At 41.7% G+C, this 25845-nt stretch overlaps 1 protein-coding gene across 1 annotated transcript in view; it reads right to left on the reverse strand.

The window, feature by feature from the left end:
* Positions 1-25845, reverse strand: part of CTR9 (CTR9 homolog, Paf1/RNA polymerase II complex component) — a 37681-nt gene that overhangs the window by 1178 nt on the left and 10658 nt on the right. The window contains exons 6-25 of the mRNA XM_015406964.1: positions 25664-25812; positions 24587-24694; positions 23173-23280; positions 22832-23068; positions 19452-19541; positions 19219-19347; positions 18918-19101; positions 16769-16857; positions 15986-16171; positions 14918-15005; positions 14687-14835; positions 10792-10908; positions 10133-10278; positions 7700-7771; positions 6373-6508; positions 5607-5747; positions 3395-3549; positions 1987-2083; positions 1392-1513; positions 1-5 (exon numbers count right to left, since the gene is read on the reverse strand). The exon at positions 1-5 is cut by the window's left edge and continues 1178 nt beyond it. Of these exons, the coding sequence (XP_015262450.1) occupies positions 1-5; positions 1392-1513; positions 1987-2083; positions 3395-3549; positions 5607-5747; positions 6373-6508; positions 7700-7771; positions 10133-10278; positions 10792-10908; positions 14687-14835; positions 14918-15005; positions 15986-16171; positions 16769-16857; positions 18918-19101; positions 19219-19347; positions 19452-19541; positions 22832-23068; positions 23173-23280; positions 24587-24694; positions 25664-25812 (2508 nt within the window). The remainder of the gene's footprint in view (positions 6-1391; positions 1514-1986; positions 2084-3394; positions 3550-5606; positions 5748-6372; positions 6509-7699; positions 7772-10132; positions 10279-10791; positions 10909-14686; positions 14836-14917; positions 15006-15985; positions 16172-16768; positions 16858-18917; positions 19102-19218; positions 19348-19451; positions 19542-22831; positions 23069-23172; positions 23281-24586; positions 24695-25663; positions 25813-25845) is intronic.

The following is a 25845-nucleotide window of genomic DNA, read 5'->3' on the forward strand; positions in this document are numbered from 1 at the left end:
CATTCCTGTTGGAGAGAAGAAAATAGAGTAAGGAAGATATCCCGTGTAACGTTATAACCAAGGTGGTGTATTCCAAAAATAAAAACACTCTAAAGTAATACTAACTAGAAGAAGAAGAAGAAGAGATTGGATTTATACCCCGCCCTTCACTTGGAGTCTCAGAGCGGCTTACAAACTCCTTTCCCTTCCCCTCCCCACAACAGACACCCTGTGAGGTGGGTGGGGCTGAGAGAGCTCTGACACAAACTGCTCTTTTTCAAGGGCAGCTGTGCCAGAGCTTGCGACTGACCCAAGGTCACATCAGCAGGTACAAGTGGAGGAGTGGGGAATCAAACCCGGTTCTCCCAGATTAGAGTCCACGCCCTTAACCACTACACCAAACTGGGTCGAGACGTGTTGTGAGTCATGAGACCCAGTGTTATCTCATATGTTGGGACTATTTATGCAGTTATTTTTGCTCACCATGCAGAGTAATGCAGGGTACAGAAGCCCCACAAAATGCCATTACCCATACAAATGTGTGTGTGAGGCATGCGTGTGTGAGGCGTGTGTGTGTGTGTGTGTGTGTGTGTGTGTGTGTGTGTGTGTGTGTTAAGAGCCATCAAGTCACTTCAGACTTCTGGGTGACTATGAATTAATGGCCTCCAAAATATCCTATTGCTAACAGCCTTACTTAGGGTTTGCAAACTGAAGCCCATGGCTTTCTTCACTGAGTCAATTCACCTTCATGGCGGGTCCTCCTCTTTTCCTGCTGTCTTCAACTAAAACAGTGTTTACTACATTTTGCAAAAACTCTGAATACTGATTCTCAGTGTCATAATCATCCTGCAGTTCTGCACGGTCGATAAAAAAATTCACAGAACGTGGTACTGGGGGCAGAACCCGGCTGCCTGCAAACCTCAGCTTTCGTTTTAAAAAGCTTCCTGCACTTTTGTTTGCAGATGTGCTGAAATCTCAGAATCCAGAGCATGTTTGAACAAGATTTCTGTTGTTTGGGGTGGGGCTTCAATAACGTGTTGTTCATACTGAAGAAACTGAAGATCAAACATATGGATCATAATCTTGTGTTTTTCATATCCATGAAGTAGAAAAGGAGTCTACATTTTCTGTGCAGCTAACAGATAAGGGAGACTCGGTACGGTAACGGGAAGCTTGGATCGCATCCGAAATGAATTGGAGAACAATGCAGGAACTGTGTGGGGCTACATGGACCGTATGAACAAAACCTTATCTGCCCACTCTCAGGAAATAACCCTACTCAAGGACAACTTGTTGGATTGCCAAGCTAAAGTCACAGAATTAGCTGAAGACATCACTCTTCTAGAAGGCAAGCTGCAAGTAAATTAAAAAAAAAAAACAGGTAAGGGAGAGTAAATTTTAAGCTAAACAACGATCCATACCCATCATCAGCAATTTTGAGTTTATCCTCATCAGATGAGTCGTCACTTGATGAAATTATGGCTTTAGATTTGATTTTTCCCTTCATTGAAAGAGGCAGACGTTCTGGCTTAGTCTGTAAAGGAAAAAAAAAACAGTGCTATAGTAAAGAAAACTGGGGGGAAAAAACAGTGCTATAGTAAAGAAAACTGGATTTTCAGCTCCTTTGTGAGATTTATGGTTATGTATCCTCTCACTGAGCAGCGGTAAACACTAGCATCTAGATGGCTGTTCACTAATTTTAGGCGATCTACCTGTTTTGTTAGAGTGAAATCATTACCTTTCAAACATTGGCTGCTTTAGACACCACAAAAGTTAGAAAAATGGGGTATGAAATTTCAGTAAACTGTGGCTTGGGAAATCATTGCTGTCTGCACATTCTCTAGCTTGCAAACCACGTCTGAGTCAGCAGAAAATGGTAGGATCCAACCCTATTTTTTTCAGCACTTTATAGTACAATTAAGCTCGCTGCCTTTGGTCCAAGTCTGTTGCCTAAACGAAGAAGTGACAAAACAATGAAATGCTAATAATTAAAAAAAATATATTTACAGCTCTTTTCTTCTCTGTCTTGCCTGGGCGACGTTTTTTAGGCCTGGGTGCAGCCTCATTTTCATCATCATCACTACCATCATCTGCCCTTTGGGGTCTGGGGGAAAAACATACAAAGAGCAACTGAAAAAGACACGTATAATTACAGCATCCTATTCAAACCTCTGCAAACAAAATGTTTTGTTTAACCCTATGTACATTAAAAGGTAAAGGTTCCCTTGCTTGAAAGCCAGTCGAATCCGACTCTAGGGTTGCGGTGCTCATCTCTGTTTCAACGCCGAAGAGCCAGCGCTGTCCGAAGACGTTTCCGTGATCATGTGGCCGGCATGACTAAACACCAAGGCGCACGGAACGCTGTTACCTTCCCACCAAAGTGGTACCTATTTATCTACTTGCAATTTCTTGCTTTCGAACTGCTAGGTTGGCAGGAGCTGGAACTAGAGATGGGAGCTCACTCCATCATGCGGCACCCGGGTCTCGAACTGCTGAACTACTGACCTTCCACAGCCTGCAGTTCAGCGTCTTAACCACTTGAGCCACCGCAGCTCTTACATTAGGCAACAAGAAATAAGGTTTCTTGCACACAAGAAACTCCTTTACCAATTCTTGAGATGAAGCAACTAAGTTCCATTAAAAAGTAGAGGTAATTATCTATTACTTAAGATTATTTTATGGTAAGCCAAGTGCCATGTGGTTTGGCTAATGCCACAGCAAGAACAAAATATTTAAGCTACTCAGTAGCCCAGTTTGTTAAAACGTATCTTAACAAATGCTTCTGCAAACAAAATTAATACACATTATCAAACCACTGCCTGATGTATCATTCCCAAAACTCAGGAAACTATTTTTATGCTCTGTACAGTCAAGGAACATAGACTCATTTACTGAACAAAGTAGACAGCAAGCCATAAATCAAACACAATGATTTCAGGTATGATGTACCAAACACCAAGCTTTTTTTTTTTTTAAAAAAAGGTAATGGTTTCCCTTGCTTGAGAGCCAGTCGACTCCGACTCTAGGGGGCAGTGCTCATCTCTGTTTCCAAGGCGAAGAGTCAGCGCTGTCCGAAGACATTTCCGTAGTCGTGTGGCCAGCATGACTAAATGCCAAGGCGCACGGAACGCTGTTACCTTCCCACCAAAGATATTTATCTACTTCCAGTTATATTCCACACCCTCCCAGGCTATTGATCTTCCATCAGAAGCTTCTCCCATTCTCTCCTGAATTGTGAGTGTTAGGGCCACTTACAGGAGAGAAGTGCTCAGAAGCCCCAGTATTTATCTACTTCCAGTTATATTCTTACAGGAGAGAAGTGCTCAGAAGCCCCACTGCTCTCCTGGAAGGTCTCCCTGTGGTTGTTTGAATCTCAGCCAAGGGGGCTTTACCATCACAAAACGATTGCACTGACCTTCTCCTCTTCTTCTTTTTCTTTTCTCCTTCCTCTTCCTCGCCCTCTTGTTCACTGCCACTGCCTTTCCTCCTCTTCTTCTTTCTAGAAACTGGCATATCGTCATCGCTGTCGTCGTTGACAAATTCATCAAATTCCCCTGCTTTTTTGGAACGCTGTCACAAAACCAAAGTCCACACGGCAATCATTATTTGTTCCTTAAAACATTTCACAAGGCAAAGGGCCTGCTTTAGAACCTAGACGATCTTCCAATTCAGAACGTGTGTTATTTGAAGAAACACAGAGATTTAAACTTAACTCCTAAGGAGGCCCATTTCCAAGACGCATAAAACCAAATCAGGATGCGCCCTATCCAGAAGTTCTTTTGAATGTGAATTTCCATTGGGAAAGGATAATAACTTTACCCTGAAAGGTCAGGTCTTGTAAAGATATACATGAGGAGATTGGTTCCCTCTGTATACCCTAGCTCTGACTTTATGACTCAACGAAGTTGCTTTTAAGTACACAGTCAATCCTTAGGCAACTATGTTGACCTGCAGGCAGCGCTTGGGTATCAGTGGACAGGTAAGGTAAAAAATCTGGTGGAGAACAGTAGTGTCCATGAGACCCACTAGCAGGAAGGGATCAAGGTGATGGGCACAATTTCTATATGGACTACTGAGAGGGCTGTCTGAGCAATGTAAACTCAGCGCCTTGATGTAGAAAGTAACAGGAAATCACCACTTTTAAGATCCAAGACAATGACACAGAAAGATAATCAGCTCTTCAGCAGAAAGCTGAGTTTAGACAGTGGAACGACAAGATTCTTTGACTCACAACTATGCCCACCCCTTATCAAGAAACTGCAGCTTAGACTATCGTAACTTTAAGACTGATGGGACAAACTGGAAAAGGCAAGCAGGAAATGAAAGCATTAAGAGATTGTACCCAAACAGCTCCCAGTGCAATGAACATAGAATTTCCCTGTTCTCTTAGTAGGAGTCCCTTTTGATCCCTGGACAGAGGATTCCTTGAGTCACAGGACCTATGTTGATAAAACCACATGTGGGGGGGGGGGGCTGTGTAACACCCTTCCCTGATGAGAGCTCCAATGGTGACCAGCTCAATACAACCCAGTACATATAAAGATTGAATGAAAGGGGATATCCGGATGAGGACTTTAGAGTGGCGCAGAAAGAGGAAGGAGTTGTTATTCTTAGAAACAATGCAAGGAGTATAAGAAGTACCACTCAGCATCACACTGAGATAGTGATAACTGCAAGACTGGAAGCACAATCAATGAACATAGTTCTGCATTTGACATATATCCTTTAGCACAATCAGTGAACATAGTTCTGCACTTGACATATATCCTTTAGCTATTACTATGCAGAAGAAATAAAAATAATACGTTAACATGAATAACTGATTAATAAAATTAGAAAGATAATTCGATCATAATAGGAGACTGAAATGCTAGTGTTAAATGAAAGAAGATGGGGATTAGTGGAAGATAGGATCAGTGGATAAAGGAAATGAAAAAGAGATCAAGGAGTGAAATTACGCAAGTAGTGATAGCAGCAGATCAACATGTGAGAGAGAGAAAATGACACGAGTAACACATTTGAGAGGACAAGGGAGAAAAGTTTTTAAAATTTAAGATTAGGTTGCTTAAAAGTCAGCGTAAGAGTATACAAGACAGGAGGGTAATGACTATCAAGTTATAAAAACTATAAAAGAGCATTGACAGAAATTATTTTAATAAGGGGAAGATCTTTCAAATTAGGTAATACAGAGATAAAAGGTAAAACAATAGAACAGGACCGGGGACTACTGGGCTGGATCATGACAGGGCATCAGACAATTGAAATTGGTCACTACAGTATATGCACCCCTGTGTGCCTGTTCTTTGGGCCAAGATTTTGTTTAACAGAGATATCCAGCAAATCACACACTCTTCTGTCATGCTGCATTTACAGTTTTAAGAAATAGACAGAATGTGTAATGTTCATAATTTGGCAAAAAACTTAGACTAAGTGCCTTTTTAAGTGACTGGTTTTATAAATCTGTCCCTTCAGTGTCTAACATTGATACTGATTATCATTAGGTTTTATGTTATTTAGCGTATTCTGCTCCGGCATGGTAGTATACCATTACATCCTCACTAAATAAAGTCTAATATCACATTTGAACAATTTGGGGAAACACAAGTCCGAAAAACTTTATTCTGTACCCTGCCAGCTCCACGTTTCTTCTCTTTTGATCCTTCAACTTCTCCAGTGAACATCAAAATATTCTTGGTCTTCTCCACATACTGTGCTCTCTGCTCTAGAAGTTTCTTTTGTTCTTCTATTTCTCTGAGGCGTTTTTCTTCCTGGAAAAGTAAGAGCAACTTAACTAGTTTGCTTCTCTCTCTGGTACGGGATGCAGATATTCAAAGTACAAATTTAGCAGGACACATCAAATACTGGTCAGAGTGCTGTACTACAACTAAGAGACCCGTGTTCAAAACCCCATTGCCACGAAATGTGCTGGCTGAAAATGGGCCGGGCCAGTCCCCCTCAACCTCACCTCATAGGACTGGTATGAAAATAAAAACGGAGGATGGTGTGTGCTGCCCTGAGCTCTTTTTTAAAAAACAGAGAGATAAAAATTCACTAAAATAAATGCTACGCTATTTTCCTTAAAAATAGACCACTGTTGAAAATCCAGATGAGGCTCTTCAAGATCTGGTTGTATATTAATTGCTTTTGAATGAGCTGCTCCAAAACAAATGAAATTAAGAGGAGAGCCCACTGCACAGAGCATGTTAACAATGACCCAAGAAAGCCAGGTGTTGCACCTTTCCAAACCAACTAAAAGCTCAAAATGCAACCATTCTTCCCAAATCCATCCATGCAAGTCCACACCACTAAGGGCAATATTGCAGCCTGGTGCCTCGTGTTAGGAGTGACACATCAGCAGCCCCGCCCTGGTATAGCAGCAAAAGAAATACACACCTGCTCTTTGAGTAACTTCTGGCGCAGCAGCTCTTTTTCTTGCTCTTGTTTTGCTCGCAGCTCTCGCTCTTCTTCGTCCTGCTTGCGTGCCCGAGCCACATGATACTGAGCTTGGCTCAGCAGATCGGAACATTGCCTATATAACATTGAGTCAGAATTGCAGACCGAAGCAGAGACAAAACGTTAAGTGTTCCAAATGACTGGCCAAGACATAATGCCCCTGAATAAAAGGAGCAGAGTATAAAGTTGGAAGGCTACAAGTACCTGCACACATGTTAATGCTCTTGGCTGAGAGCAGTGTTCCCTCTAAGCTGAGTTAGTGTGAGCTAGCTCACAGTTTTTTTAGCCTCCAGCTCACACATTTTTGTCTCAGCTCAGGAAGGAGGGCTCCAGAGCAAACTAATTTATGCAGTAGCCACATCACCTGCTCACAACTTTAATGCCAGCAGCTCACAAAGTAGGATTTTTGCTCACAGGACTCCACAGCTTAGAGGGAACCTTGGCTGAGAGTCAAGTTTTTGATAAGCACATCTTAGGGGAAACTGTACATATAGCCAGGACCCCATTGTTTTGTTTTTCTGGAGTGGTTTCCACTGTTAAAAGAGTCTGGTCACTTTAAATATGGCAGTAGGAAGCCAAAGAAGACTGCATACCCTGCCTCCACACATCTTTTTCAGAGCTGTTTCTTCAGGTTTGTCAAATTAAAGTTTTACACAACAAATCAGCCTGAATAAAAATGTTCAGTAATGAAAGCTGTTTAAACAAACTGAACACTTGTCTGACAACAAGTTAATCAGAAAGGGGGGAAAAACTATTCAAGGGGAGAAGTTGCATCTAACACACAAGAGCACGTTTCTTAAGCCCCACGTGCTTAAAAGAAAGGCAGCTCACCAAACGTCTAAAGGTACACTCTGGAATTATTTTAAGAGCTGCGTAACAAACCGTGAAAAGCTAGACGTTGCAGTTACTGCCATGCCTTTATTAGCGTTTCTTAAAAACTAGAAAGCAATCCCTACGAATATGCGAGTTAACTACCATCTCTGATCAAGAGACACAGACAGCAAGGAGCTACCCTCACAGTCTTCAACACGCGCATCTGCTAGTGCTTGGCCACCTGCAACGGCAACTCCTGCTTGGGAGTCTCTTGGACCCGAACTGACACAGGTGATGTCTGTGTGTACTCCACACTGATACTCTCGTTTCAAAGGAACCCAAATCCTACAGCATATATTAGGCTACTGCACTTATTTACATCAATTATGCCAATCTGCAATTATGCCAATCTGCTAGCCATTGACGATGCAGCTTACAAGTGAACAGTTTTTACCTGGCTTCAGTTGCAGCAAGGGCCAAGTCAAATCTCATTTTATCTCCAACTTTACTTAGGTAACTGAAATATCTGAATGGAAAGTAAAGATGAGAACACTTTAGATACATTCCAACCTTAAAACAATGTCTAGGTCACTGCAGTTCACTAAAAATAGACGCTCAAATCTCTACTTTATACTATGACCGCAGTTCCCCCTAAACTGTGCTAGGGGGCAGTGGCACACAACATTTCAGAGGCCCGCTCAGAGGATTCCCGCTTCAACTCACAACATTTCTTCCTTTCCATAGGAAACAATAGAGGACAGGGCACCTCCTCCTGGGGCCGATAGAATTGGACCCCCTAGTCCAATCTTTTCGAAAATTGGAGGGCTTTTTGAGGAGAGGCACCAGCAACTATGCTGCAAATTTGGTGCCTCTACCTCAAAAAACAACCTTCTAGGAGCCCCAGATACCCCTGGATCAATTCTCCATTATAGCCTATGGGGCCCATTGACTATAATGGTCCCCATAGGCTATAATTGAGCCAGAAAGAAACTATTGTTTTGCACACCCCTATTATGCTTTTTAGTATGATTTGTAAACTGCCTTGAATTACAGGGGAAAATGGGATATAAATATTTGAATAAATAAGTGGTTTGGGTAGGCTGATAATATTTAAGCAACTTCCTGTTTGTTAGGTTAGGTTTGTTAGGTTCTGACAGTGATTGTTCCAGCTTTGTTATAGTTGATCTGTAATGCTGGTGGTCATATTTCACTACAAAAACCCAAAGTAGACTGCAAGAGGTTTTTCTCCCCAAGTGCTGGTATGTCTTCTTTTTCTTTTTTTAATTAATAAATTTTATTTAATGCCTTCTCAAAGCACAATACCACCAATATAAAAAAAGGCTCATAAAAATACATCGTTTGTTGGCAGCATGTGGAGAAACAATAAAAAAAGGGACTCTAGCAGCGTAGTCGTCGTAACTATTTAAAATTGCTCTTGATATCCAGGCTAATGAAACAAAAAGACAGCTGGATGAAAAGACTTGACTGAGCTTCACAAACAGTGATAACTAAACACAAAGTGCAGGATGTGGTAAACTATTTCTATCCTTTAAAATCTGGCTTTCAAGGAACAACCAAACAAAAATGGACTGGGGCAGGTAGACCTGTTCTCTGGAGGCCTGGTCTACCCCTGTAGAGGACAAAAGTTTTGGTAATGAAATTTGACTTGATTCTGTTTTCTCTCATAATGTTTTAATAATTCTTAAAATAATTCTTAAAATACAGTTTAAATATTTAGTTTAAAACAATTCATTCTGAGATTTTTACAAGATTATGGAAATAATCTTCTAAAATAGTGTCTGCAATAGTCAAATGTAGACTCGCTCACCACATTAACGCTACTAGATTTTTTCGCTCGTGAGGTAGAATTTTTGCTTGCAACACTGTGGAGCTTAGAGGGAACACTGACTGCAACCACCTTATCTCGTGTGTGTGTGTGAGCACCCTTTTCAACTCCCCTCCCGCAATGCTTACCAACCTGCTTATTACAATGAACTTCACTGTGAAAGTCCACTGGTTTAAAGGGATCTGGACGGCACCCATTTTGTGAAGGACGGATGCAATGGCACAGGGAAAGTCTTGCAGAACCTACTGAACAACGATTTAATGGGAATCTCAAGCAACTGAAACTACTGGGAGAGGAGGCAGAAATTTGGCACAGGTAAATATTGCCAATATTGAGCAAACTTCAAAGGACAGCGGAAGACAGGAGGGCCTGGGGGGATCTGGTCCATGGGGTCGCGAAGAGTCGGACTCGACTGTGCGACTGAACAACAAAAATATTGCCAATATTGCCCGTAAATATTGCAAAAAGAGCAGTAATGCTATAAGAAAATAACTAGCCGTATATCCAGTGAGACCGTAAGTAAAAATAGAAGCTACATTCTATTAAGCGAGCTTCCAATGCAGAAGCAATATAGACGCTGTCTTCGAACAGTTTGTTCCTGGATGGCTTACTTTCCAAAAATGGCTCTCCTGTGTGCTAACAAATACAGTCACCTCGAAGGCTTGAACAAGAGGATGTGATTTTGAATGCCTGCTCCTAGCTTTGCTGGGAATTTCCATACTTCCAGCTTTGCTGAATCTGACCCACTCAGCTGCTTTACCATACGCAAATCTCAACAATGACATCAACTGGAGGAAGCCATCAAATCCTCTTAGCTCACAGCTTCCTGTAAGTACTATTCAACATTTACTTGCATGCGGGGGGGGGGGGATTTTCATTACTGCTTTGTTCTCCGTTCCATTCATTCTATCGACAGAAGGCTCTAAAAGCGACCTGTGCAAACCTTGTAAGAGTTACTATCCCAGTCTATAATGTGATTGCGTGCTTCAAACATTGTTTAAAGCCAGCATTTGTCAATATCACTGTGGTACGGCCACTTACCGGTGAGCTAGTTCCAGTTCTTTGACAGCATTCAGTACTTCCTTCAGGTTACTTTTATCATCTTTCAGGACAGAGGTAGCTAGTCGCTGAAGCACCAGGGCCACATTGAACATAAGAACTGTATCACTGGGGGCCACATGTCTAGCCTGAGGACACAAAAGACTAATTTTTAAAACAGGTGTCAGCCAGCACAGCTCCGGCAATAAAAGATACGCACAAGCAGGGGTCATTTCGTAGAAAAAGAGGTGCAGGAGCTCATTAGCGTAACTCATTAGCATAACTTATTTGCATATGCCGCCACCCCTGACATCACCGGAAGTGTGTCAGAAGGCAACACCCACCACTCAGGCTCCACTGGACTGTTTTGGATTGCTAGCTATTGGGGGGGGGGGGTTCCAGTTCTTTGACAGCATTCAGTACTTCCTTCAGGTTACTTTTTTCATCTTTCAGGACAGAGGTAGCTAGCCTCTGAAGCACTAGGGCCACGTTGAACATAAGGACTGTATCACTCGGGGCCACGTGTCTAGCCTGAGGACACAAAAGGCTAATTTTTAAAACAGGTGTCAGCCAGCACAGCTCCGGCAATAACAGATACGCACAAGTGATGTTATAACACAACCCGTGTAAAAAACCCCACAAAACCTCCACAATTTTTTTACCTTCAACAATGTTTGCTTGCACTCTTGTAATTTGCCGCATTTGAAGAGAGCTCGGGCCAAATACAACAGTACTTCTGTGTTCTGGTGCTTATAGAATTTTCTGAGGCAATTTTCATACTGCAAGAAAGGGAATCCAAACAAGACTCAAGTTCCTATGCAGTGCCATTAGTCTCAGCATCCAGTTTAACTAAATGTGAATAGTACAGTCAAACAGCAGTTCTCAATCATAAAAAATATGTTTGGTAAATTCAGTTCAGATAGTTGTTGCTGGACACACTGTAGCATCACTCTAAGTATTAGATCTCCTTAGAACTCTACAACTCTTAACTTCATTACACGGGGAACCTCAATTATATGGTGTTTGCAGCACTGGAACTTCATGGTGTTCTTTGCGGCAGGCACGGTTATTGTTTACTTATACCAGCCAAGGGGCCACAGTTATTTTGTGCGATTTGAAATGCCTAGATCTTTCACACCAAACACATCAGTAAATATCCACTATAATGAAGAGTGCTGTGCCTTTAAGTTCAAAGACAAGATACAAATCTTCAAAATTAAAAAAATAAACCAGGATGAAAGGTTTCAGGACAGGAAAAAAATATGTTCCATGAGATCTGGGGATCCCTGTAATCAGGAGTTATACCCTGGCATTACTGAATGATGGGAAATGACAGTCCAAATGATAGCAAAAAAAAATAATTCTTAAAACAGATCAGGCTGTAACAATTTAATTATTGATTTACATATTACAATCGGAATACTGATGTTTTAGACCAGTAGTTTTCAAACGTACTAGTTTCAGGGAACTTTTTTACATTATCAGTTAACCTGCCAAGTAACTTCTGTGCAGCTAGGATGCATTTTAGATTGCACACTAATATCCCACAGTGTGCTGTCCAGGCTCTCATTGTTGCCATGTATACACTGGCAATATGATCTACAGCAGACCTTCTTGAATGAGCTCCCAGAGGAGATCCGGGCCCTGCGGGATCTTGTACAGTTCCGCAGGGCCTGCAAGACGGAGCTCTTCCGCCAGGCATTTGAGTAGGAGCCGCCACGACTGTTACCATCTGTCTACGACTATTACTATCTGTCCTAGCCCTTTATCACCTTTATTACCAACTCGCCGTGAGCGCTAAAATGGTGGTACTGCGTGGAGCTGTGGCCACTAAGGATACCATCCTGATGACGTCATCTGTTCCCTTGTTAGTTATTGTGGAGAGCACTTATGTTGTATTGAATGTTTTTAAAATGCAGTTTTAATGTTTTATGTATTGGGCATTGGCCCCATCTGTACGCCGCCCTGACCCCGTTCACGGGGAGGGCGGGTTATAAATTTAAATAAACAAATAAATATATGGCAGGGGAAGTAGTGGGCAAGCTGTCCTTCAGGAAAGCCTGTCTACTACCGCTGCTGACTTTCGCATTAAGCTCCAACATCAGGATTCCCTGGAACGCAGATTAAAAGGTACTGCCCTAGACGATACAATAAGGATATTTTTGCAATGTTCCTAAATCAAATAAGAAAAAACTTATCTACCTCGTATCCAATACAAACCTAGCATCCCTGAATAAAAACAAATATTAAAATGATAATAACAGCTGTTCTTTATTCTTAATCGAATTGGGTAATACTTTAAAAACAAATCATGCAAGATTTGAGACAAGAGGTCTACCGGTCTGAAGATAAATCTACAATCAAGTTCAGCCTCCCACTGCTTTCAGAATCCTATTCCCTGGGTAAAGCTTCTTGGTGGCGTGTGTGTGTGTGCTTGTGTTGTGTCACTTCTGACTTATGTCCTCCAAAACATCCTATCATCATCAGGTCTTGCAAACTGAGGGCCGTGGCCTCCTTTATAGAGTCAATCCATCTCATGTTGTCTTTTTTCTTTTCCTGCTGCCATCAACTTGGCTGCATAGTGCTAAATTATTAAGTGACAAACTCCTATTACTTGGGATAACTCCTTACTGTATAGTGTCTAGATCAGGGGTGGCCAAACTGCAGCCCGGGAGCCATATGTGGCTCTTTCATAGATATTGTGTGGCTCCTAGCAGGTTGGCTGGGGAAATGAAAGGAAGGCATGCCTCCCTGGCTGGTCTTCCCTTCCCTTTGCTTTCCTTCCACCTCTTCCCCCACCATTTCCTTCCTTCCCACCTTTCTTTCTCTTTCTCCCCTCCCTCCCCACCTAAAGTTAAATATCATTATCAATATCTGTTTTTACCCCCTTTGTTTTTATTTTTGGCAGTCTCATTTAATGTTAATAAAAAAAGCAAATCTGCGTATTTTCCGATAAAAACGTGTGGGTTATATTGGTTCATGTTTTGTGGCTCTCAAATATCTGACATCTATTCTATGTGGCTCTTATGTTAAGCAAGTTTGGCCACACCTAGTCTAGATTATGTGAAGTGATGGCACTACTTTACTCTGCTCTGGTTAGACCTCAGTTAAGGGTACTGTGTTCAGTTTTGGGCACAGCAGTTTAAGAATGTTGACAAGCTAGAATGTGTCCAGAGGAGGGCAATGAAGATGGTGAGGGGTCTGGAGACCAAGACCTATGAGGAAAAGCTGAAGGAGCTGGGTATCTTTAGCCTGGAGAGGAGATGACTAAGAGGTGATAAGAGACCAGTCTTCACATATTTGAAGGGCTGTCCTTTAGAGGACTGAGCAGAGTTGTTAGCAGAGTTGTTTTCTGTTGCCCCAGAAGGTCAGACCACAACCAATGGATTGCAGTTGAATCAAAAGGATTTTTGGCTAAACATTAGAAAGATCTTCCTGACAGAGTGGTTCCTCAGTGGAACAGGCTTCTTCGTGAGGTGCTGGACCCTCCTTCTTGGGTGGTTTTTAAGGAGAGGCTAGGTGGCCACATGACAGCAATGTTGATTCTGTGAATTTACGTAGATCATTAGAGGGAGAGCAGGAAGGGATGAGTCAGTGCTCGGCTCTTGTGGCCCTTTCTTACATGCCACTTTTTGGGGCAGGAGGGAATTTCCCCCCAAGCCAGATTGGCCAGGGTTCCTGGAGGTTTTTTGCCTTCCTCTGGGCATACAGAAGGGGTCACTTGGGGGTAGTTGTAAATTTCCTGTGTTGAACAGGAGGATGAACTAGATGACTCCTGAGGACCCTTACAGCCATATGGTTCTATGTATCGGAAAGAGGAAAGGATAAGGGAAAACAACGTTAATAGACAGATATGTCCTTTGAACACACTAAAGATAAAAGTATAATGACTCGTATCCAACAAGTGTTGTCTACCATTGCAAGGATATGCCTGACATGGGTGGGGGAGGGCCTGTCAATATTTTTCTCCCACTTCAGAACCCTACACTGAAACCAGCAGTGTTCCTACAGGTCCCCTAAAGCCCTGTAGGGCACTAGGAAAGTCCATATAAGTTCTTTATGCATTTTTTAGTTTTCTCTTAACCACCTTGCATCAACTTTTATTACAAAGTATTTCTGTTTGTTACCCATATTTCTGGTTCAGGCTGTTTGTTATTAGCACTATGAATCAAAACAGTCTGGAAATAAGAGACTTATGGAAAAAAGAGTTTAACCCCCTCCTGAAAAGCACAGCCTTAGTAACAGCAATGCTTAACATGAAAGCCTTGCATTTCCCCACCCAAATACCGTTTCCCCGAAAATAAGACCTACCCAAAAAATAAGCCCTAGCAGGATTTTTATGCATTTGTGGTATAAGCCCTAGTGTGTCTTCTTGAGAAACATTAAATATAAGACAGTGTCTTATTTTCGGGGAAACACGGTAGTACTTCAAAATCTGCTATCAAATTGACAAAGTTCAGAAAACATTTCTTCAGGAAAATCCTTTTTGCTTTTGCAACTTTACTTTGGACTTGGGTTTTATAAGACATGTTCCCAAGCCTTTGTTTTAAGGATTACCATCTGTACAGCACTGATGTACTGCTTCTGTTCCACATAAATGTGCGCAAGATTGAGCCACACATCACTGATGTCTGCTGTTGCTTCTCTCACTTGAGCAAACACATCACGAGCCTCACGGAAATATCCTTTGTGCGCCAGGACAGCACCTAAGCCAGACGAGACGTTTCAGATGAATGCACTACCACCCAAACTGCAGAATCTAGAAGAAAATCCAGATCCAATAGTTACCTATGCCATTAGCAGCGTACAGATTCTTAGGATCATTCCGGAGTACTTGTTTGTAGATGGCTAGTGCACGGTCCTGATGGCGCTTTTCCTATAAAAATGATGTTTTAAAATGAGTATTTACAAATTAAGAACTGAGCTAAGGGTTGCTGAAAAGACCACAGAAACACAATTTGAATATACACGGCATTTACAATTGTAGGTGTTGAGTGCCATCAAGTTGATCCTGACCTATGGAAACCCTATAAATTAATGACCTCCAAAATGTCCTATCATTAACAGTCTTGCTCAGGTCTTGCCAACTGAGGGCTGTAGTTTCCTTGATGGAATCAATTATCATGTTGGGTCTTCCTCTTTTCCTGTTGCCTTCAACTTTCCCTACCATTATTGTCTTTTCTGGTGACTCTTGCCTTCTCATAATGTGACCAAAGTGCGATAGCCTCAGTTTAGTCATTTTAGCTTCTAAGGACAGTTTCTGAGTTGATTTGATCTAGAACCCACTTATTTGTCTTTTTGGTGGTCCATGGTATCCATCAAACCTTCCTCCAACAGCACAGTTCAAATAAATCAGCTTTCTTCCCGACAGCTTCCTTCTTTGTCCAACTTTCTCACCTATACATTATAAGGGGGGAAGATTATGACACGAATTATCTTGATCTTGGTCGCCAGTGACACATCCTTACACTTAAGGATCTTTTCTAGCTCCTTCATGGCTGCCCTCCCCAGACTTATGTTCTTATTAGCCACAAGGTATAGATAGGGACTCTGGGGCAAGTGATGCTCTGTCATCTTGGTGCTTGGGGGGATCAACAGTTGGAAGGCTTCTAATGTCCTGGCCCCACTGGTGGACCTCCTGATGGCACTGGTATTTCTGGCCACTGTGTGATACAGAGTGTTGGACTGGATGGGCCTCTGGCCTGATCCAACATTGGCATCTCTTATGTTATAGACTCAATTACTATAGAATACTTGTGGGCGGTATGTATTCATCTGTTCTGCATTGCTCTTAGTTGTGATCTGCCTTGAGGCTGGCTGAGAAAAGCAAAAAATAAAATAAATGAAATGAGTTACCTTCTCTCTATCTCTGGTGGGCTGGTGCAAAGTCTGTAGCCAAACATTACCCAGAGCCAACATAGAGTATGTGTCATTCTGGGTGGATGGTTGCTTCAATATTCTTTCAAATTTCTTCTGTCCTGGACCCCACTCTTGTTTAGCCAAATGAAGATTACCAATTAAGGACCAAGCATCTGGATGATCCTAAAACACATTAAAAGAGGTAAGATGTGTTCACACACGCTAAATAATACACTTTCAATCCACTTTCGAAGCACTTTGCAACCGGATTTTCCTGTGTGAAATGGCAAAACCCACTTACAAATGGTCACTGAAGTGGACTGAAACTGCATTTAGTATGTGTGAAAGTCCGGAGTAAGTTTAGATCTGTTTATGCCCACCTTCTTACCACAACTCTGATCAGCCCCCAGGTTTAGCATATACAGTTCAAAAGGCATTTTCAACAATTAAGAACATTCAAGAATTAAGAACTTTAAAGGGAACATTCTATTAATTTACTACTGAAAACTCTCTTAAAGGTTTACAGAACATTCAGGTACTGTCGTTCAGATTCTGGAAGTCTCAAGCAGCTGTCAAAAATGCCTTCCTGGGTACCTCCCACTGATCACACAAAAAAGTAATACATCATTTCTAGTACCATGTGAAGATTGATACCTCATATCATTTAACTTCTAGTCAGCATTCTCATCAATGTAAAGACCTGAAAGCTCCTCACAGAAGGCTTTAGGAACCTGACGAACAGTAACACTGACTATTGAACGCACAAAAACTCTTACTCACCTGATTGATTTGAAGTGCTTCTTTAAACCAGTCAGAAGCTTCATAAAAGTTTCCCTTATCTCGTGCCATCGCTCCTAAACGCAGATAGCCTGAATACACAAAAATACACTACAATAATCAAAGGCCCTGTTTATTAAACTAGCATGCCGCTACGTGCAGAATGAGGCATGTCTACGGCACAGGTGTCATGAACTGACTAAGGATGGCAGGCAAGAGTGGGTTAGCATTGCAAGTGTAATGACCAGCCACTGATGAAGCTGCTGTGGGTCTCAGGAGTAAAAGCACAGAAAGAGCTTGATGGGACCAATGTTTATACCAGTCACCAGCACTCTATTCTTAATTTACATGGGAACAATGCAAGCCCAAACTGCTGCACTGGCTTGATGTAATACTATGTTACAGTCAATGCTCCGTCTAAGCTGTGGCGTCCTGTGAGCAAAAATTCTACTTTGTGAGCTACCAGCATTAAAGTTGTGAGCTAGCGATTCGGCCACGGCATAAATTAGTGTGCTCTGGAGGCATCCTTCCTGAGCTAAGACCAAACTGTGTGAGCCAGAGGCTAAAAAACTGTGAGCTAGCTCACACTAACTCAGCTTAGAGGGAACACTGGTTACAGTACTAAGAAAGCTCCTTCAATGGCATTGAACTGAAACCCAAGAGAGAAGGACTGCTCTACCAAATGTGCTTTGTGAAAAAGGCATTACAGATGGATGTATCTGCAAAGTTCAGACAACCAGACATTTGCTAAGTTTCATCAACTTTGCTATTTTCCTAGTTAGATTCAAAGTTTCAAAAGATCTGAAAACAGGGGAGGGAAAATATTAAATATATGCAGCAATTACTTTCCTACGTAACTTATACTTATTTTAATACTTTAAAAATATTAAATGCATCGCTTATAACTTAGTTTGCAGGTAAAATTCCGCAATTTGGAATATTTAACAAACTTAAAAAATCAGGTGTCTTCCTCTTCTACGGGCAGAGGGTGGAATCCAGAACAAAATTTCTGCTAATGGGAGGTGTAATTTCTGCCAATTCCCACTTCCTGTTGCAGACTCCCAATTTGCCCCTCATGCTACTTTATGTCCCCCAGTAACAGTGTTTTAGGGAAACCAGGGAGCTTTAGTGTGAGGAAGAAAGCAGGATAGGTCAGTTCCATTGACGGAACTGCATTTAATCGGCAGAAAACTTAATCCCGAGCCAACGAAGAACGATGATTATAGCCAGTACTAGAAGAAACTAGGGACGTGAAGGCACAGGAAGAAAACTGATAAAAGCCTGTTTTTTAAACAGGGCCTTTTAAAAACATTTTCCCAACACATTGTATCATATTAACTCTAGACACACGCTTTTTGAATGAATAAAGGTAAAGGTAAAGGTCCCCTTGCTCGAAAACCAGTCGAGTCCGACTCTAGGGTTGCGGTGCTCATCTCCGTTTCTAAGCCGAAGAGCCAGCGCTGTCCGAAGACGTTTCCGTGGTCATGTTGCCGGCATGACTAAACACCAAGGCACACGGCACGCTGTTACCTTCCCACTGAAGTGGTACCTATTTATCTACTTGCAATCTCTTGCTTTCGAACTGCTAGGTTGCCAGGAGCTGGAACTAGAGACGGGAGCTCACTCCGTCATGCGGCACACTCGGGTCTCGAACTGCTGAACTACCGACCTTCCACAGCCTGCAGTTCAGCGTCTTAACCTTGCCTTTAAAAAAGCATTTCACTCATTCTAAAAGAAACTTTTCTGTTGGAAAAACTGAATAGGTCCTGAGGGGAAAATGGGGGAGGGGATGCATTTTCTCCTAACTTCTCCAGTTTTTGACCTGAGCCTTCACTATATCTAGAAAAGGTTTATAAAGCTAATTAATCTGTTTGTTATACATACAATGGTCATTTATGCTGGTATGGTTTTGACTATACCAGCAAAAGAGATCATATCTCAGTGGTCTCCTAGGTGGAAGAACTGCAGAGAAAGTGACTTCTGATGAGGACATTAGCCCCGCATGTTGCCTAGCCAAACCACTTTACACAAACTGAATGTTAGGCAAAAGAACAAACATATACACACACACACTCTTCAAACAAATATATGCTTGGGGGGTAGCACCCAAAAATCAGGTGGTTTGCAAAGCAACGGCACCAAAGTTTCTTACAGTCAACGTAATTAGGATGTTCTCTTAGGATGTTCTTGTACAATTTTTCTGCTTCGTGGAATTCACACATCGCTTCATACAGTCTGGCAAGGTTGTAGGAGGTAGTCACTGAGATAGCATTGTAGTAATGCTCATCATGCTCGGCTTCTGCTTTAGCACGGTCCAGAGATGCCAAGAAGTATTTCTAAAGGCAAAAAAAAGTGGAAAAGGGAACAGAAATGTACGTTTTTAAGAATACAACATCTGTCTAAGTTCAAGAAGTAATCACTGTACGGCAGTTGCACAGCAGCACACTTCATACCTTTGCTTCCCCTAAATTTCCAAGTCTGAAGTGAAGAGCACCCACGTTGTTCAGAATCTCAGGAGGGACATCGGCTTGCACTTTCTCCTGAAGGATTCGTGTTGCTGTACCATACGCAGAAAGAGCACCCTGAGAAATGTACAGAGGAATGTGGAAGAAAATGGAGAAGTTAGAGGTTCAACTCTAACAATTATGTAGTTTAAAGAGAGTGTACTTTATAATCTTATCTCTACCTGTATATCTGTCTGCTCTAAGATTTGTGCAAGCTCGATCCACGCTTCTACGTCATCTGGGTACTGTTCTGTGACTTTCTTCAAATGACCCTGTAAAAAAGACCTGTTATTCATGCATGACGTCTATGCTTAAATAGTCCAAAGACTTTACATTTTTCAACAAAACAGAATTTGGCATTATTGAATGGGATTACAGTCTGATAAACCTAACAGTTTTATGATGTACTAACATTAAACACTACTATTTAATGAGAAATTGTTGTGCATCAGAACAGGAAAAATATTTGCCAAAGTCATGATTTTCAATAGTACACAGTATCTTAAAACTTGCATCCTAAGGAATAAGAACATTTGTATATAAACTGGCATTCCAAAAACTGTGGTACAAAGTATCCAATATTCCCTACTCAAAGATAGCTTTGGTTTATAAAAGCTAATGATTTGTTGACATATAGAACGTAACTTAGTGTCACTAAAACACACACAGACTGCAAACGTATCTTGTCAATTCTGGAAAGTCAGGCTAATTTTTTTGTTTTTTTAACTGAGCAAATTTGTCAGATTATTCATTTTAAATAGCAGACACACAATGAAGGTGGAAATATTTAATTCTGTTATGAGCATTTTGCATGAAAACAGCCCACACACCAAAGTTTACTGCAGTTACAGTATGATCCCACTTCAAGATAGTTAACTGAGATTTTTTTCTGCTTGTGTTTATTAGATAGACATGTCTGTTAGAGCTAAACTGTTATCACAAGTTTAATTTCAAAGGCTTCCAAATCTTTCACAAATGTAACCATAGTTATAAAAAGTAAGTGCTGTCAAGAGAGAAACCATCTTCTGAGGAAAGTTCCACTTAACTCCCCCCCTCCCCCGGTCTGTTAGCAGGTGTTACTCACACACACACACACACACAGTCATTTTGTCAACGTCAACTCCCATGCCTGCTAAGTGGCTCACCAGTTTCAGCTGGGTGAAGAGGGGAGGACGGGAAAACTTGCTCTTCTTCCAGAAGACTTCCCTTCCCCCATTCCTGTTACTTGCTTTGCCTTATGTTATATGTGTATGAAGTTATACGGCTTGCTATGGAGTGAATTCGCTAGAACTCTTAAGAAGTTAAAAGTCTACACTGCTTAGACCAGGGGTGTCGAACTCATTTGTTATGAGGGCCGGATCTGACATAAACGAGACCTTGTTGAGCTGGGCCGTGTGTGTCATAAAATGTAATGCCAGGTAGCGGAGATATAAACTTTATAAAGGACACAGACAATTAACACAATTAAAGATTTTTAAAACTTTAAATAAAACATGCTTAAAACACTAGCACTCTTGCAGTATTTTGTCTATTTAACAGTCTCTGATAACTGACACCTCTTGCTCTGAAGTATTGCATCAAAATGTCTGTGCTGTAGCAATCTTGAGTATTGACATTCATTATAGAAGTCTCATGCTCAGTGTTCTGAGCCTAGGACCCAAGGGGAAACATGAAACGGCTGGGCATTGTGAGCTTTTGTACATAAGTTGCTTAATGTGCTGGTCAAGAACATGAGAAGGCATCCTGACACAGACTGAGGGCTGTTTGTTTGTCTACAAAATTATAGTCTTCCCCAGAAAAATAACTACAACTTCCTACAAAGGAAATGTGCTGGATAAACTTGGTCTGGACACACACTCTCAGCCTCATCCACCTCACTGGCTTGTTATTCCTCCTCTAAAATAGTTCACATTGCTTTCTTACTGAGAAAGACTGGATCATGAGGGCATGAACACAGTGAAAAGGAGGAGGGAACTCAGTTGCACCCAGGAGAGCCCTGGCATAAGGAGCCCAACAAAACACACACAAAGAGAGCAGAGAGAACCCAACAGAGAGAACCCAACTACACACACTGTAGCAAGGCACACAAAAGCTCATACCTTGAACAAAGCTTGGTTGGTCTTAAAGGTGCCTGGTATTTCTGCCATGTGATTGAGAATCTCTCCCTCGTTCCCTGGCTCCCTTCAGGGAGGAGCCTCAGCCAGTGAAAGAAAGGCTTCCCTTTGTCTCCTGTATATGATTGAGGCAGCCTGGCCACGAAGCGAGCTCTCGCTGGGGGGAGGGGGAGGAGCCTCAGCCAGTTTTTTACCAGACTCTCTCAATTGCACAGGAAAGGCTTGCCTATCTATCTCTCCTGTGCGACTAAGAGAGTCTGGTAAAGTAAGCTGTGATGTAACAGCAGCAGAAGAACTGGAAAAGGAAGCAGGAAACAGCTAGGGCCTTGTAGGCTAGATTGCAGCCCTCCAACTAGAGTTAGCTTCCCCCCCTGTGTATTTGAACCTACCACTGGAACTATATTGCTTTTAAAATCATTTTCTTTAATTTATCCAATAAAGCGAAATTTTGCTTTGTTAACTGGACCAAATCCAGGTTAAACTCGGCCACATTATCACAGAGGGACCTGTGCCAGGGTCTAGGCTTGGAGACGGGGGAACAAATCTCAGACTGAGGCAGGTCAGCCTTGACAAGAACTAACATATATTGAACACAATGAGTCAGGAATGCAAATCTTTAAAAGTGTATTGTAAATAGGGGTGTGCATTCGGGTTTACCGACCCGACCCCCCTCCCCCCCAAAAAAAAGTTTTTTTGGGTTTTTGGAATCTGAAAAAGCTTCCCTGAGCTTTTCTGGATTCCGGGGGGAAACCCCGGAAACCCCCGGAAATTTTCAGGGTTTTTTTCAGTTTTTTTCGGAAATACCAAAAAACAGTTTGGAGGATGTGTGTTAAAGTTTAAAGGCCGCCACTCTGCTTGGTTTTCCTGCCATTTTAGCCTCTTTCCCACCTCTTCCTCTGGTTTCCAGGAGGGAGAAGGAAAGAGGGACCCTGCAGACAGCCAATCACTGCAATGCGTTTAAAAATGCATTGCAGCTTACAACTTTTTGCTTGCTCTAGACAGGTGCCCCTTCTCCACGATCAAAGACATTGGTTTCCGCAGGATGCCTATCCCTGGTACACACACCCTGCTCGCACCACACTGAGCAGGACCGTGATGCTCTCATTGTACAGGGCTACCAGGGAAGTCACAGTTGTCATGCACTCATGGGAGATATGAGCACTTCATGTCTGACATCTGGATCTCCTGTCAGGCACACGTTTCATATTTTTCGTTGACTGCACACTGGTGGCAACCAAGCAAAGTTTTGGGTGGGGGAGGGGAAACTAGTGTCAGGCAGGGTCAGCTACTGGGCCGGCTACTGCCAGGCTCTGCTCCACATTGAGAAACTCGATGGGTCACACACGGTGGACAACATCAAGGCCACCATCAACAGATTGTTAATTGCGGGCTTTAGTATTGTAATTTTAATTACTTAAATAAAAGGATTTAAAAAGTAAAGACTGTACCTTTGCAATGTCTCTTTTGTCTTGATCTTCTGAAGCAGCATAGAGAGATCCAAGAATTTTCATAGTCTCGTAATTGTTAGGGTAGGCTTTCAGAACTTTTTCAAAACATTGTGATGCATTCTCTTTGTCTCCCCGGTAAATGTACATTTGACCAAGTCCAAAAAATGGTAGTACAAAAGAGGAAGAAGCAAACTGGGTGGCTTGATAGTAGTACTGAAAAGCTTGATCATAATCTTCCTAATTTAAAGGGGGGCAGAGTTAGAATATATGACAAACATGAAAAGTTACTTTGAACATAAAAATACCTACTTCCCAAAGGAAAAAAATTAAAAGCATCATACCTGAACATGAAAAGACCTGGCTAATTGATAGCAACTCTCCGCCTGCATTGCTTCGACCTCAGTATTATGAAAAGCATGGAGAGCCAAGTGTTGGACTTTACCATAATCCTGCATAAAGAATATGGTCATGTCATAAGCCATTTTTATGGTAAACTTTCAAAATCACAGCCTATAACATTTAGTTCTTGAAAACATTAATTTTTAAGTTTGAAGGAATCGTTTGCATATGTGGTTTCAGTACCAAGCATTTTGTGTACAAACATCAAGCACAGGACTGCCTGCATTCACATCAAGAAGTGATTGTGGAAACGATAGTAAGTTCTGGTTCATACGCTACTTTCTCCATACGAATGTGGCACACATCAGCCTGGAGGAAATGTGTCAGCACTGAATCCAGCAATTCAAATTTAGTAATCCCCTCTCGATGTAGAGCTTTCATGCTGACGAGATTCAATATATTTCCCTTGGCTGTGGCCAGAGGTAGATATAAGGGTATCCCCCTTGAGGAAAGACTCTGCAGGGGTCACTGTAGAGAACCTGATTCTGAACAGCATACCTTTTTACACTGCAGGTTCTTTACTCAGTTACGTTTACGTTTGATTGGTTGAGGAAAGACTCTGCAGGTGTCACTGTAGAGAACCTGATTCTGAATAGCATACCCTTTTACACTGCCGGCTCTTTACTCAGTTACGTTTACGTTTGATTGGCCCCTTCCTTCAAACGTCTAAGATACGACACTTAGAGACATTCAATTCCTGCTAGCATATAAACTCCCAAGCAAGTGGCAGAATTTTTGGCAAATATGCAAAGGAAAAGGAGAAGGGAAGAGAAAAAGGAGGGGAAAAGGAGGGAGGGAGGGAGAGAGGAGAGAGACTATATAGTGTCTAACCATGTTTTATAATGTTTCTCTTTCCTTCCCTGTTGGTTAAGCTTCCTTGCTGCAATTGATCTTCCCCCCCTCTTTTTACTGTTATTATTATTACCACTACTACTACTATCGTCATTCAATTCTACAGTTATTTGTATTTATATTGCTTTTATCTTGGCTTCTTGGCTATTTGGCAAACTGTATCGTTAGTTCTCCTTTGATGTTATAGCGATGCCAAAAAAAAGTTGTGATGATGATGAAAAATCCAGCAGCACTGCTGCAAGTGTAAACAGATCCTGATCAGAACTTAAATGGATTTTTAATAACAAGATTAAGTTAAGTATTCAGGCACTCCTAAACTGCTTATTTTAAAAGATACAGAAGTGCAGTATATTTCTTGTTCTTCACGGTAAGCATGCTCCTGAAATTTATGTGCACTTTGCAGTGCCACCGGGAATATCCCAATGTAGAGATCGATTTGTTAAGAAATGTTTGAAGATGTTCAGCTAGTGACATCACTCACCTTTTTGAAGTGATATATCTTACCTTTTTGAAGAAGAAATGATTTGCCAAGTGGTTCAACACCATTGGGTTACTAGGATCAATTGTATACGCTCTGGAGAGCAGCTGAACACCATTCTTGATGGAATCAGCCTGAGAGAAACGATGATAGACGTTTTATTATCTTTTAACTTGTATTTCAATTTGTAGAATTAAGTAACTGTCTTTACTATAATATTTCTAGAACTATTCTTAAGAAAGAAATCATGTGGTTTCATGAACGATTAGCTCCACTTGGCTTCCCATTCCAGCGAACCCGGTATCAACCACTGTTTCAGCCTTGTTCCCTATTGGTGAAAAGGGAAAATAAAAACCTGCATTTCAGGCATGTCCTGGCGAGCGCTGAGATTAGGGATACTCACAAAAGGAATGTACCTTGAAAGAGCCAAGGATAGCTGCACAAGAATCAATGAAGACCTTTCTTAGGCCTTTTAAACACATTTCCAAAAAATGAACCAGTAAATCTCATCCTGCAGCACTCATGCTCTGTACCAATTAGAATATACTGCTTGAAATTACAGTAAATGCTCTAAGGGGTACAGAAGCCAAGCATCACAGGAGTCTTATGAATAGTATATAGGCTGACAAAACATAGTGTTAGTGACACTGTGACACATTGAGGCCATGGAGATTAATGATTTCCAAGTGAAGGGCTAGAAGTACAAACAAAGACAAAGTTCTATCAAGAGGACTCCAAAGGAGGGGAAATCTTGACTTATAGGCCTTTTGTTCCTTACAGAAAGAATTATTTTTCCATATAAGGGAAAAAACAAGATATGTGAGATATGCCGGGGGTGTGTGTGCATATTGCACTCCAGACAGAGACATCACTGGTAACCTGGATACAGGCAACATGCCATACACTGAACTACCCATGGTCCATTTTAAGGATCTCTTTTAGAGATCATACATTCTCAAGAGCATAGAAGACCATATTCACATTTGTAAAAACATGAAACGGCAACATATTGTATCTCAATAGGCTTAATTTTTGATTGGTTAATTTTCATGACTCCGTAAGAGACTGATTTCTACTAGATTTTCACAGTAAAGCAAACCTACCTCTTTGTTATTGAGTTCCAGAACAGCCAGTCCAACTAAAGCTCCCACACATTTGGAATTGAGCTCCAGCGCCCTGCTGAATGCCAAGCGAGCTTTTTCCAGTTTGTTCAGCTTTACAAAGCAGTGGCCCATGCCCAGCCGAACCTCAGCTAAAGGGGGGGGGGGGGGAAAATTCACAAGGG

This window comes from Gekko japonicus, unplaced genomic scaffold (genome assembly GCF_001447785.1).
Source record: "Gekko japonicus isolate JY-2015 unplaced genomic scaffold, Gekko_japonicus_V1.1 scaffold1489, whole genome shotgun sequence".
In the NCBI taxonomy this organism is placed as follows: Eukaryota; Metazoa; Chordata; class Lepidosauria; order Squamata; family Gekkonidae; genus Gekko; species Gekko japonicus.